The sequence below is a fragment of the Pelobates fuscus genome, chromosome 1 (assembly GCF_036172605.1).
Source record: "Pelobates fuscus isolate aPelFus1 chromosome 1, aPelFus1.pri, whole genome shotgun sequence".
Taxonomy (NCBI): Eukaryota; Metazoa; Chordata; class Amphibia; order Anura; family Pelobatidae; genus Pelobates; species Pelobates fuscus.
The window spans coordinates 427,135,139-427,149,696 of NC_086317.1; the positions used below are offsets into that span (position 1 = coordinate 427,135,139).

A 14,558-nucleotide genomic window follows, 5' to 3' on the forward strand; every position below is an offset into this window, starting at 1 on the left:
CGGTCCATAGGTAAAGATTCAAAGTGTTACTCCAACCAAATAACACTGCATTAATAAAATTTTGGTTAGAGTAACCCTTGCTCGCAAGGTCCTCCTCCCCCTCCTCCCCCAAAATAAAAATAAAAAAAAAAACCTAAAGAAATAAAGGGACAATGATTGAATTAGTGCTGAGGCCAAGTTTTCCATTCATCCCAATCCTCAGGGGACATCACTTCCCCTCACTGGGTGCGGGAAGGATGTCATAGAGGACAGGCTAAGTCTAGGTCTAGACCAGCATGGAGGGGGCCACTCCGTCATTGGCTGTTATGTGTGCTGATGACAGTTGCCGAATATGCACAGAATTGAAATTAGCAATCCTGGAACATTAATTTGGGGCTGGCTAATGAGGCTGCTGGAGTTGGAGTTGGTCACTCTAGAAACCATGCTGCCTCTCTACAGTCCATAATGAATAGTAATACTGCATGTATTATTTTTCTGTCCCATCGCTACTCTCACACGTCACCACTCTGTCAATTGTTACATTGACTTTTTGTACCTTATAGGATTACTTTTAAATATTAACTCTTACAGTCAAACAACTCTACCCACAGCTGCATTTCTTGACTAATTCATAGGTACACCCCATCTCAGTCAGTCTCCTCTGCCAGTTACCTTCCTTTGTCTGCTGCTCGTACATATAGTGGCAGCTCTACTCCTATGGAACAGTCTGCCTACTCCCATCAGGCCCTTGAAACCATCTCTTCAAAATAGCCTATGGACCCCGAGGGTAACTGCCAATCCTCAAACCTATCTCGTAATTTTTCACCTTAATTTGCGAGTTCACATTACATTTCATTATCATCTACCAAATCTGCTACTGCCCCGCATTGTCACTTGGTTACTTGGTTGCTGGCCTTTCTGTTGTGTTTTTATACCTCATCTCCTCCATATTGTAAACTTGTTAAATTCCCGCTTTATAACATTGTAAAGTACTGTGGAATAAGTTGGTGCTATATAAATAATAATAATAACAACATTCTAAAGTAGTTTGTGATACAGACCATATGTGGATTGGTCAAAAATACCAAATATTTTTGGAAACTTAGAGACCATTGAACATGCAAAACAGGGACAGAACTACCTCTGGTGCAGCCGGTTCGACTCCACAGGAGTCCACACACTGAGGGGCCCCATCATCTGCTTCATGCACTTAGAGCCACCTGATGTACATGTGTCACCAGGGGCCCCCTGTAATCACAGCACTGGGAGGAAGTGAAAGACTGTCACTTCTTCACAGATAACAGAGACTGAGCAACATGGGTGGGAGAAGAGGGGGACACAAAGCAATAGAGCACTGACACCCAACAGCCTTAGCCAGCAGAAGTCACCCTTCTGGAACCAAAGGGTAGGAAAATGGATAGTGGATAAAGAATTTTACATTTTGGCCAGCATGTGTCAGTATGTATGTCGGTGTTTCTGTCTGTATAGCTGCATGTGTGTCAGTGTGTATCTGCATGTGTGTTAGTGTGTATATCTGTGTGTCTGTATCTCCATGTGTGTCAGTATGTGTGTATCTGAGTGTCTGTGTATCTACATGTGTGCTGGTGTTTGTATCTGGTTGCCTGTGTATATGCTTGTGTATCGCTGTGTGTGTATCTGTGGATTTGCATGTGTGTCAGTGTCTGTATCAGTGAGTTTGGCAGTGTATGTGTATATGTGCATACATCTCAGCATTTCTCCTACAATTTTGAATCCCACAATCTTAAAACTAAGACACTTAGCTTTCATCTGTGAAACAAGGTACAGGAATAAAAACCAGATGTTGTGTGGGCTTCTTGCCAGCACATGCCTCCCTTATCAGTTGTCTCTTCGAAGTTACATTTAGTAATCTTTGTATCACTTCTTCACTTCTAAGCTTTTTAAATGAATCCCCTCATACAACCAACCATTTCTTCAATAATTTCCATTAAATGGCAGTTCATTATTTCATTTTTTTCCCCTTTCAGATGATATATGATCTTTGTAATTTAACACTGTAATTTTCTCACGGCAGCTAAAGAAGCCCCCCCTTCCCCAAGACTCAGGGGTTGTATTTAATGTTCAGTGCAGTGTTACTGCCTCGCGGTTGGTAAGAATCTGCTATTAGCGGCAAGACCAAACAAGCATGGCTTAGTGAACCAGAAACTGTGTCTGAGCACACTATACTTTTATTTAAAGGGACACTTACACCAGCTTTATTATGTGAATTTATATTAGAGGACATGCTAACAAACTTATTTTTAATCTAATTATTTAACAATGTCACCTGCTAAGGTTGTATAGAAGATTCCAGTGAAAAGCTTCTCCAAAAGAATTAAATCGAGGTCACATGCACAATTGTGCACAGTGGAGAATATTCAATACAACTGCAGAATTTTCAAGCAGTGGTTTTACCATTAGTAAGTCCTGCAATACTGGAGGCATTGATGACCAACTATGGAAATGTTAATGTTTGTGAACTACATTTCCCATAGAGCACAGCTAGCCTGAACCTAATAAGAAGAATGTCGTTCATAAATATCTGCATACAAATAATTAGCAATTATTGTTTTAGGAAACCATAAATAGGACATGTAATAAAAATATAAGTTTTACGGGGGTGGAGCCAGCACCCAAGCGAGTTGGATGCATCCTGCAGCAGCTCCTCGAGGAAATGCACCCAAACGCTGAATACAAGCGAAAACTGCACTTTTACCGAGCCACCAACCGCCTCCTGTGTGCCTTACATCATGGGCAAAAAGGCGAAAAAATATAAAGTTGATCCCGGCTCGGGCTCCCGAGATATCAGAGCTTTTATGCGCACGACCATGCGGCAGGACCCGTGCAAGATGGTGCCGGCCGGGGCCTATATCTCGCCTTCGTCAGACGACGAGAGCCAGACAGCCACCCACTCACCTCCACCTAAGGTACCATCAAAGCCCGCGACACACATGGAGCTAGGTGACTCCGCTCCAGCCACGAAGGCCGACATAAAGGCTTTAGTAAAGGAAATACAAGCAATGTTCCATGCTGACATGGCCCTGATTAGGGAGGAAATCTTCACGCTCACAGGAAGGGTGAAGATGGTGGAAGAGGACCTTAACCCCTTAAGGACACATGACATGTGTGACATGTCATGATTCCCTTTTATTCCAGAAGTTTGGTCCTTAAGGGGTTAAAAGTGTTGGGGTAGCCCAAACTGCCACAGATGCAGATCACTGCAAAAGCAATGCAGCACCCTGACTACACAAATAGCTACTATGGAGGATAAGGCAAAGGCACGGAACGTGAGGATCCAAGGGGTGCCTGAATCGGTCACTGACTCTGAACTACCCCATTACTGCCGGAGGCTGATAGCCACACTGCTACTACCCAAACAAGTAAAGCAAATAGGTGTGGACTCTTGTTTTCGGCTCCCCAAAGCACCTAAAGCTCCCCAGGGGGCTCCCAGGGATATACTTGTCAAATTTATTCGGGACTCTGATCGGGGGGCTCTCATGGGAGCCACGAGAGGCTCGCCCAAAGTTCCCTTTGAAGGGGCACACCTAACTTTATACAGAGACATTTCCAGGCACACCCTGACATGGAGAAGGTCTCTCAGACAAATTACCCAGCAGCTTCGAGAGCACACCATTACATATAAATGGGGGCAGAACCGACTGATGGCAGAGAAAGCAGGCGAAATGCACCTCCTCACGCACAAATCAGAAGCACCGGCTTTTCTTCGGGCCATGGGCCTACCAATAGAGGTGGCCCCAGCGGACACCAGCCCTTCTTGGTCTGTCACAAACATCAACCCATTTGTGCCCAGAGGAACAAGAACGAGCACACATGACTCACCTACCTGAAACCGGCATGGACTGCAGCCCATGCTGCCACTCAAAGTTCTGCCTAACAATGTTTGATACTGTATTATTTTTATATAAGTTCACTAATATTTTATGTAATTTTAGTTTGTATAGACATATGACCGATACCTATATCTGGCTCCGCGAGCTGACAGCCAGTCACCGGGCCCTGTTATTTACCCCCATCCCCTTCCCCCTCTATTTTAACGTGCACCTTCCCCTAACAAGCGAGCTATCGCTCTGGGGCACGTTAATCAGCCGACCTAGCTGGCACAACTACCTACTGGCTAAACGCCAGGTCAGAACTAGGTTCTTACATGCCCTATGACAACTTTTATTAATTAACACGCACCCTAAGCGGTATTACTCTAAGACATAGCCTTATATCCTGAAACCCTTGAGGGTGCATAAGCAACTAATCGGCAGACTCCAGTTACTAGTTGGTCTAACAGCTTGTGCAGTCATGAGGAATGTAAGCTAGAAAATTACAAAACTGGGTTTATAGTAAGCATGTGATGCTGTTGTTGAACAATGTGATCTCTGATGGATACCCTTACTGCACACAATGTAACCTGTTGATCTTGATTACCCGCAAAAAAAAAATATTTAAAAAAATAATATAAGCTATACATGAGCACTAAAACGTGTAATAAAATATAGTTTATGAAAATGAGAAAAAAAAACAAGAAGATTATTTTACCGTCTCCAGGATCAACAATCTCTACAGTTGCCACGTCTGGGTACTCCAGGGCAGCCATGACAGGCTCTGAAAGAACAATTTGGAACGTTTCCGATTGTTCATATTGTCCGTCTGTCATAATCCGTACCCTCCAACTTGCTGTTGTTTGTCCTGGATTAAACTGCACTTGCTTTTGAGCCTTTCCTCTAAAATCTTTGTCCTTTTCTGCGGTCCCATCGACTGTGCCAATACCTTGACAAAAGAAAATGTTGGTAGATATCAGTCGTTCTTTTAATTTATTTTTAAACTATTTACTTTTATTTACATAGCAAACATAAAACAAAAAACCTTATGCTTACTTTAATCATTCATAGTCGTATCAGACATAATAAACTTACATTTGCAGAGGTGTGCATTAATTTTCATTTTGAATATGAATGTAAATGAAAATGCGAGATTCGGAAATTAGCAATATTTTCAGACACCTCTTCTATTGCACTGTATTTTGCATTATAAAGTAATTATTTCGTTTGTTGTCTCCCGGAGGAAATGAAAGAATGAACCAAATTCAAGACTTTGGACAGTTGTAGTCTGACTCCAGGACTTTCGCTAGTAATTCCCCTTTTATCATAATCATAGGGTCTCCCCCATTCTAACTTTATGAGAAAATGAGAATTACTAATGGCAGGCCAAGATAAGCATAATGTATATAGCACGGAAACATGTCTTGAATATTCTTGAAAGGGGACCAAGCCAAATAGTGCCTTTGAGGAAAGAAGGGCAGATAATGCGAGAGTTGTCAAAAGGCAAATTGTTCGGTGAGGGCTGGACATTGTGAAAATTGCTGTTTTGTGCTTATTTTCTAGCTAATCTATTCTGTATTTTAAGCTAATTGTACAGATTACTACCCATGGCTCCAAGACAATTGGGAAATGGAGACCCTCAGGTGACAGTGAATAGACTAAACGTTGTTTAGTGATGAGTTCCTTTCAAACACATGTAAATAATTCAATAATACATTATTTGTAACTTTGAGCATGTGCAAACATTTTAATAATAATAATACTGTATATTTTGCAGTATATAAATAGTATAAATATAAAAAAAAATAATAAACTCATTTTTATCTGCAGTTTTGTGACTATTTAGACTGATTTGTAATATATATCTTCACGTAGAATTAATGCAACATGATTGCTAAGCAATTTGTAATAAATGTATAAAAGTAATAAATAACTAAAAATATACCTCGGAAAACCAACATAACTGACTGTGCATATCGTTTTCAAATGATCCGTGGAATTCCTGGCAAACATTTAACTGAGGAAAGCTGTACAAGAGAGATATTCTGAAAGCAATTGGCTGCTTCACTTCATAATAAAATGTATTGTACTCTAATATCTACATCTGCTTTTTTTTTTTTCTTACAGCATTCTGCATTATCTGTGTTATACAATACTTCAGTATTTCATGATTCTCCTCAGTCTACTTGAATGTGTTTAATATAATGTATTTACATACATACATATATATATATTTGTATTAAACAATTTTATTTGGGGTTACGTTAGCGTTTTCACAGTAAAAGTTGTATTTGGTATTTTAACACTTTAAACAAATGATGGGTCATGGATTAAAATGAACAATATTAAGAACTTCTTACACTGTGTACATCAATGGAACGTAAAAGGTAATTGAGACAGATGAACTTGATGTGTCGCTGCTATGAATTTGAACACATGGCAGTGGCTGGCTAGATGTGAAAGTTGGAAGAGGGTAGTAAGAATTAATTAATAGCGAGTCCTATATATATATATATATTAGTATATTTGTTATTATTATCGATACTAGACATGTGGATGACAAAATATTTGACTTGTTGAAAAATCTTTTGTTTCAGGCAAATCAAGGTCATTTGAAAAAAGTTGTTTTGGGAAAAAACGATTCAGACAAACCAAAATAGGACAAAAATGTGCCTAAAAGTGTATTTATTTTGAAGTATATTGATAGGAGTATTTTCACAGATCAAGTGAGCAGAAGTTACCAATAGAAACAGAAAATGAAGGAGCAGTAAAAAAATAATAATAATCTCAATTTATATAATAATTAAATAAACAATATTTATTTCTGCTCCCCACTTTTGGTTACTTCTCACTTAATCTGTGAATAAAATGAACATTAAATGGCTGTCTCCTAAACACCAACGTAGCAAAATGATAAGCAATGCTGAAACTAATTATTTGCTTTGAATTTAAGGTCCGACTCCTAAATGCAGAGCTGAATGTATTTACTTTAAATCCTGTGAAATAAAATTTAACTTGAAAGAATGTAAAGTCCTAAAAGTGCCTCGTATTCTTTTTCTAGTGATAACAGAGGTTTTTATGTGGCACCCCAGGTTCACTTTTAGCTGACACTATTAATAGAGAGAGTGAGTTCTATGTTATTAAATATGTTCAGAGCACAACGAAGCTAGTTACAACGTAGAAGGTGTTCTAACGCACACAATTGAAGCCAAAAAGTTGATGTCAGGCTGTGTAGCCTAACAGGGAGTTCATTTTTACCACTTGGCTCATTTGACACACTGATTATTTTTCAACACTTTGTATCAATGTTAAAAGTGAGAAAAACTAAACAGGCATACACTAGACTGGGAGTTTGTTAATGCTTGAATGGATCTCAACAAGTAATATGACTGGTAATTGCTGAATATGTCATATATCACATTTATCTTTTATTTCATTTTCATGTATGCAGGGCTGGTGCAAATATTTTTGCTGCCCTAGGCAAACAAAAATGTGCCCCCCCCCCCATATGTTCTGCCCACCATGTGACATCACAATCCCCCACCCATATGATCTGCCATATCGGCCAACGCTAGTTCTGCACACAGTGTCTTTTCTCTGAAAAGGCAGTGTGTTTACATTAAAAAGCCTTTAATGTGAGGTAAATTAGAGATTAGTGCCAGTAATAATATACTGGATTGCCTACTTACCACCAGATGTGGACAAGAGGGCTCAGGCTGCAGTCTGGCTCCACTGATGTGGTGTAGGAGAGGCTCTCTGGAGAATGTTTGTAACAGTGCTCACAAAAATCAACAAACAGGAAGCATCTCCATTTTTTGGGGCCCCTTACACAGCTCAAGGTCTGGGCCCCCAGGGCCTGACCGTAAGTATGCCTACAAGGCCTGCCCATAAGTCCACCTACATGGCCCACCCATGAGTTCGCTCACAGGGAATGGAGTGTATGTGTGCAGGGGATGTGTTATTGTAGAGGATGTATTGTCAGAGCTCCCGCCTTCTGTCCCTTAGTGCTCTGACCTCTCCTCCTGTTCCTTAGTGATCTCCCCTGTTACTTAGTGATCTCCCCCACCCCTCTGTCCCTTAGTGCTCTCTCCTCCCCGCCCCTTAAAGATGTCCCCTCCGTCCATAGAGCTCTCCCCTGTCTCCTGTCCCTTAGTGGTTTCTCCCCTCTCTTCCCTGTCCCTCAGTGTTCAACTCCCCTCCCTGTCCCTTAGTGGTCCTTCTTCTTCCCCAACCCATTAGTGGTCCTCCATTTCCCCCAACCCCTTAGTGGTCCTCCCTCTCCTCCACCCGCTTAGAGGTCCTTCTTCCCCCCCTCTCAGTGGTCCTACCTCTCCTCCCTCTCCCTCCCTTTAGTGGTCCTCTCCCCCCATCTTAGTCAACCTCCCTCTCCTCCTCTCCCCCCCTCTTAGTGCTCTTCCCCCCCCTTAGTGATCCACCCTCTCCTCCCTGTTATGCCTCCTACCTAGCTTTGTAGCGTGGTCAAGCGGCGCGGACCAGGGTCACAGGAAACATACAGTGTCTGTTTCCTGTACCTGGCTGGAATGACAGGAAGTGCTCACTGAGTGAGCACTTTCTGTCAGTCCGGCTGGCGGCCTAGTGCAGGAAACAGACACTCCAGTACCCCGGTCCGCACTGTCGGGCCACGCTATATTGAGTGACTGGCAGGAGGGAGCACTGTGCGCTTTCCTCCTGCCGGGTCACCCAAATCTGGTGCCCCCCGGGCTGGTGCACCATAGGCGACTGCCTAAGTCGCCTAAAGGAAGCGCCAAACCTGCATGTATGCACATATTTAAGGATAATTCATTGTTTAAAAATGATCTATCCATTTTAATTTAAATTCTCTAAATTATGAAAAAAGATATTTGCCTCTGAATTCTGAGAGTCGATTTTGTCATGATGTTTGCCAAAACCAGTAAATATCTCAGCAAGTTCATTCCACTAATTCCCATCCTCTTGGATGCATATGTTTCTGAGAAGATGAGTTACTAACATACTAACGAAATTATTATTATTTTAGTATGTATTTTGTGTCATAATGCCACATGGTTGGGCACAATATGTAAAAGTTTGTTAATCTCTAATGGCCAGTGGAATTTTGAGCCCTGTGTAAAGTTTTCAAGAATATAGTTTGAGCAACAATATCTTTAGTAGGGGTGCACATAATTTTTGAAAGATAGATGATGTCAAAGTAATTTTTTATTGGGAATATATCTAAAAACAGCGTGCAAAAGCTGCAGATCTCATCTTTTTCAAGACCTCCCCTTCTAATCCCGCATAGACTTTTTTTGTGGCTGTCCAATCACAAACTTCCCAATGTTGCTCAATGAGAGTCTTGGCAATACAGGTGCTCTGGGCACTTGCTGCCTCTTGAGTTTAGCTCAACTAAGCTAGCCAAACCAGGAAGTAAATGGACTGATTGTATGATTGACATACAATTTATTTAATTTATAAAAGTGCCAATTTCTTTTGAAACCTGCACTTTTTTAATACATTTGTAAAAAAAGAAGACACACTCTTCACACATAAAGCACTTCAGCAAGCTAAAATGTTTTAGATGTTTGGCGTGTTCCTTTAATAGCAACAGATAATCCAAAATAAAAATGCTAATGCTAATATATAACATTCAATATGCCAGAGGGCTGCGCTTACCCTTAAAGGGACATTTTAAGAACTATAACCACTTCATCTCATTGAAGTGATTATGGTGCCTGGAGTCCCGTGGCATTATTCCTCTGCTCAGTGGCAAAAAGTTTTTGAGCAGTTTAGAATTGGAAGAGGGTTCCTGTCAGCCCACTCAGCACTATTCTGATAAGGACCAGTGAACCATTGAACACTGAACAGAGGGAGAGCATTCGAAGATTCGGCGCACTATGACCGCTTCAGTTTGATGAAGTGGTGATAGTACCTACCTGGGGTGTCCCTTTAAAATGTGTCTGAGCAATGGTAGAAGAGGACAGACAAATAAATTATTGTATTAGTTGTTAAATCTAATATGTATCCAAATGCCTTTACGTTTATAGAACAACAAATATTTAATAAACATGACACCCAAAAGATTGCAATACTAGTAAATAAACATATTATTGTATATTGTGTTAGCAGGAACCATCCTGAGCTTTCCCATTCTGATGTCTTGTTACATATATATTTTATAGGTATGGTAAACCCATAAAAACTATTATGTTTATTAATTACAATATTTATAGGGGTTCTATAGTGTTAGGAATACAAAGTTGTATTCCTAGCACTATAGTGCCCTCTGGTCCCCCCCCCCCCTCTTTTGCTGCCCTCTGGTGGACATAAAGGGTTAAAAATTATTTATTTACTCACCCGATTACAGTCTGATGTCCCTCAGTGCTGGATCAGTGCTCCACCTTATCCGACGTAATCCGACGGGAGGTGGAACTTAATGTGCATGCGTGGCGGGCAATTTTACTAACATTGGATGTCCAGCGTCGTTTAAGGGACCCAGAGTCTGGTAAACTCCCAGAAGTGCCTCTACTAGATGTCTGATAGACAGTCACTAGAGGCTGTCTTAGTGCTGCAAAGTAATCATTGCAGGTTCTCAAATAAAAAATGTTTTACATTGCAAGACTAAGGGAGACAGGGACACTCAGACCGCTTCAATGAGCTGAAGTAGTCTGGGTACCTATAGTGTCCCTTTAAGGTTCAGGGCTTCCTGTACATTCCCTACTAAGTGGTACCTTGGATGTGAATCTGGCCTTGACGGGGCATTTCATATGATCAGTGCACTAGTAGGACAGGCAAATCTTACACCGTGCACCTGTATGTACTAAAACTATCAGTTATTGTTAGTACATAATAACATTCTGCTAACTGTATAAGGGTTTTGAATAATACATTATTCTCTAATTATTTATTTATTTGTTGAGGAGTCTTGTCAGGTCTAAACCTGTTGAGCCGCTATATTCTCTCTCCTTCACAATAACAACTTTCAGCAAAGAGTATCAACAGCTCTTACTTGTCTCAAAAAATAGCCATTGTATTTGTTTATATTTTTACTGGTTGTTCATGGCATCATCAAACCCTTTCCCCAGATTCTCTTCTCTATTATTTTATATATCTTTGTTGTTTTCGTTTAACATCTTATTAAAAAATTCAAATGTATTTGTGGAATTTCTGAGTTTCTTAAATAGTTTTAATTAAAGTCATAAACACAGTGCTTTCCAAAATAAATCACCCCCACACAGTATTTCCAATTATTATCTAATGGTTTCTCTAACATAGCTTTATTAACCCCTTCAGGACTGATGAAATGTGTACTGTCACAGTAATACACTTTCCTAACCTGCCTTAGGTTTTATCTACTACTTAGTTGCACTTTTTGTAACTTTATCTAAATCTCTCTGCACAGGGATTTAATGTAGTATATGCTGTTTGTTCATTCATTCATTATGCTATACAATATATTATTATTAAATACCATATCATGGCATTGAGTACCCCTGCAAGATAATAAATAAACAAACTATAGAGAATCACTCCTAGGGCAGAAGCCTAAAAACTTCCTTTACCACTGTAACGGACCGTTTCACTTACAAGAGGATAAAACCTAGTTTAGGCGATAATCCCCTTTCCAGATGCACAGGCAGCTACTGCAAACACCATTCTCCCGACTGGAACCACACGAACACTGGAACAGCTGAACAAGAAAAGCAGACCTCGGCTTACACTCTTGGCAGTCAGCATACAATCCCATTCCCCCAAAGACCGAGACGACACATCGCTTTGAGGGTTAAGCAAGACTCTGGACTGGGACACCCAGTCTGGCTTTTATTACAACCAAATACATACAGGACACTCCCAGGGGGAGGATGAATTTAACCAATCACATGGATGTACCTCCCACACATTTCCTCCCCTTAGATTAGCACTTAACATAATTATACCGTACACCTTTTCCCCCAATTCCTGGATGTACCCCAAATACATATGCTACACCTCCAAATAACAGGTATCCCCTGATAGCCCTTATTCAGGGGGACAACATATTCAAGAATCAGGTCATTCGGATGAATGGTTCGGGAGATATGAGGTTCCAAAGATTTGACCGACCGCATGGGTAAAGTATCCGAAAACAGTTCCATGCATTTTGGCCCTGCGGTCGGTCACAAACAAGTGAATGAAACAGACGAATTACTTGGGTTATAGAGACTAAGGGGGATTCGCATGAATCCCCTAGTTCGTATGTTTCTTTCTACCGAACGGCGGGTCATTCGGTAGTTTCTATACGAATTTCTGGGAGTATGGAGGTCTCAGCGGTGTTTGCCTAGTCAAGTGTCCGATTTCAGTTCCAGACACTCGACGGCAAAACACCGCTGTTCGGTAGTTTAAGATGGCCGCCGCCACGTGTTTGTTTCCCGAATGGCGGCCACCCAGAGGACAAAGAATACATTACATGGATTGCCAATTACCTGTTTGCAACATTGTTGCAAACGGTAATTGGAGGCACACTTATTCCTGGGTGGTCTGGTTGTTCGGTAGTTTCACTCAATATAATGAATGGAGTGATTCTACCGAACAATCAGATGAATGCTGCATACATATCACCCAGGTTAAACTTAACACATGAATACATATACAATATACAGGCAGTACAATAGAATATGCTTCACAGTCTTAAAGGGACAGTAGTCCCAAAATGTCCATCGCTGATTTTAAAGGGCCAGTAGCAGCAATATAAATTATTACATGCCCAATTATAGTTTTGAAAGTGCAATATGTCCAGGGGCCATAGTCAGCGGGCAGGAGGCTAGCAGCCAGGCCTCTCCAGTTCACAGTGGCGAAGCTGGTTTCGCCACAACCACTTTTGTCCAATTAGAAAATGTTCCATCAACACTTTGATCCCTGTCTTTACACCAGCTTTCACTCCAAGTACTTATATTGTACCCTAAATCTATCTCTGTGCAGTAAATGTACCAGTACAGTCTAAGCACCATAACCAATGTGGCACACTGTAGTGGTCATGGTGTCAGCAGTACCCTTGCTTCCCAAATGTAAATAGTCAAACCATTTACTAACAGTTTGACATTTCATCCTGGTTCCAGTCACCTCCTTTATAAGAGCCATAAGCTCTACTCATTCCGTTTTTAATTTTAGCTGATGCCCTCAGCTAATGACCTGGCCTTGCACAGCAGGGTTTAGCTCTGGAGGGCTAATGGGAACTCCATGCAGGAACTTCAGACTCTACATAAAGGAAGTAAATGATGCCTGATGGATCCCATGGAAGAAGTCAAAGGTTTGCAGACTGTTTAAAACAATGCAAAAGCCTTTTGCATTGTAAGGCAGAGGTTCTAGATTCACTGGAGGACACAGAGATAGCATAGGCGTGCGTAGCCTATTGCATAAGGGTGTGCACCCTACAGCACAAACACACACGCCGCGTATATATATATATATATATATATATATACACACACACATACACTGCTGTGTGTGTGGGAGCTGTGTGTGGGTGTGTGTGTGTGTGTGTAGGCGCTGTGTGTGTGTAAGTGCTGTGTTTGTGAGGGTGATGTGTGTGTGTAAGAGTGTTGTGTGTGTGTGAGGCTTCTGTTAGTGTGTGCATGTGTGTGTGAGGGCACTCTGTGTGTGTGAGGGTGCTGTTAATGTGTGTGTGTGTGTGTGTATGTGTAAGGGTGTGGTGTGTGAGGGTGCTGTGTGTATGTGTTTTTCAGGGTGGTGTGTGTGTGTGTGTGTGTAAGGGCACTGTGTGTGTGAGGGTGCGGTTAGTGTGTGTGTGTGTGAGGGAGCTGTGTGTGTAAGGGTGCTGTGTGTGTGGGTGCTGTGTGTGTGAGGGTGCTGTGTGTGTGAGGGTGCTGTATGTGTGTGGGTGCTGTTAGTGTGAGGGTGCTGTTAGTGTGAGGGTGCTGTTAGTGTGAGGGTGCTGTTAGTGTGAGGGTGCTGTTAGGGTGAGGGTGCTGTTAGGGTGAGGGTGCTGTTAGTGTGTGTGTGGGTGTTGTTTGTGTGTATTGTGTGGGGGTGGCGTTTAGTTAATATTCCCCCTCCCTTCTTACCTTTTTGTAGGGAGGGGGGACCGTGCTGCTGCCATCCCTGGTGGTGCAGTAGTGAGTGAACTCTAGCCCTGGAAGGGGCTAGAGTTCACTCTCGCAAGATCTGAGCGTTGCCACGGCAACGCTTTGACCTCGCGAGAGGAACCCGTCAGAGTTGCTGAGAAGAGCTCCCCAGGTCCTCTCCTGCCTCCCTCCATGCCTGTGGGTCAGTGAGGGAGATACCGGCCCAAGGAGGGAGGCACATAGTGCGGGCCGTGTGGGGATTAGGGTGTGCCCAGGCACATCCGGCACACCCCTTGCGCACGCCTATGAGAGATAGATTGTAGTGTACACAGCACTTTAAGCTCCCTGTATCATAAACCACAGCAGCATTATTTGGCACACATCTTCCTATTAAAGGGACACTCCAGATGCACAAAGCATTTTAGCTTGCCGAAAAACCATACTTGTAAAGAGCATGTCCCCTTTTTAATTTTACTAAAAGTGCCGATTTTAATAGAAATTGACATGTCTATAAATTAGCCTTGTTACACGGATATCAGATAACCAGTCCTATTACTTCCTGGTTGTTTAACTCAGTGGAGGCAGGTAATAGCCCAGAGCACCTGCCTTGCAAAGATTTCTCATTGAGCGGCATTGGTAAGTCTGTGATTGGACAGATACAGAAAGTCTGGGCAGGGTTATAAGGGGAGGGTTTGCA

General features: G+C 41.9%; 1 protein-coding gene across 1 annotated transcript in view; it reads right to left on the reverse strand.

Moving 5' to 3' along the window:
• Window positions 1-14,558, reverse strand: part of FREM2 (FRAS1 related extracellular matrix 2) — a 185,789-nt gene that overhangs the window by 75,149 nt on the left and 96,082 nt on the right. Inside the window, exon 4 of the mRNA XM_063428970.1 lies at window positions 4,546-4,776. Coding sequence (XP_063285040.1) covers window positions 4,546-4,776 — 231 coding nt within the window. The remainder of the gene's footprint in view (window positions 1-4,545; window positions 4,777-14,558) is intronic.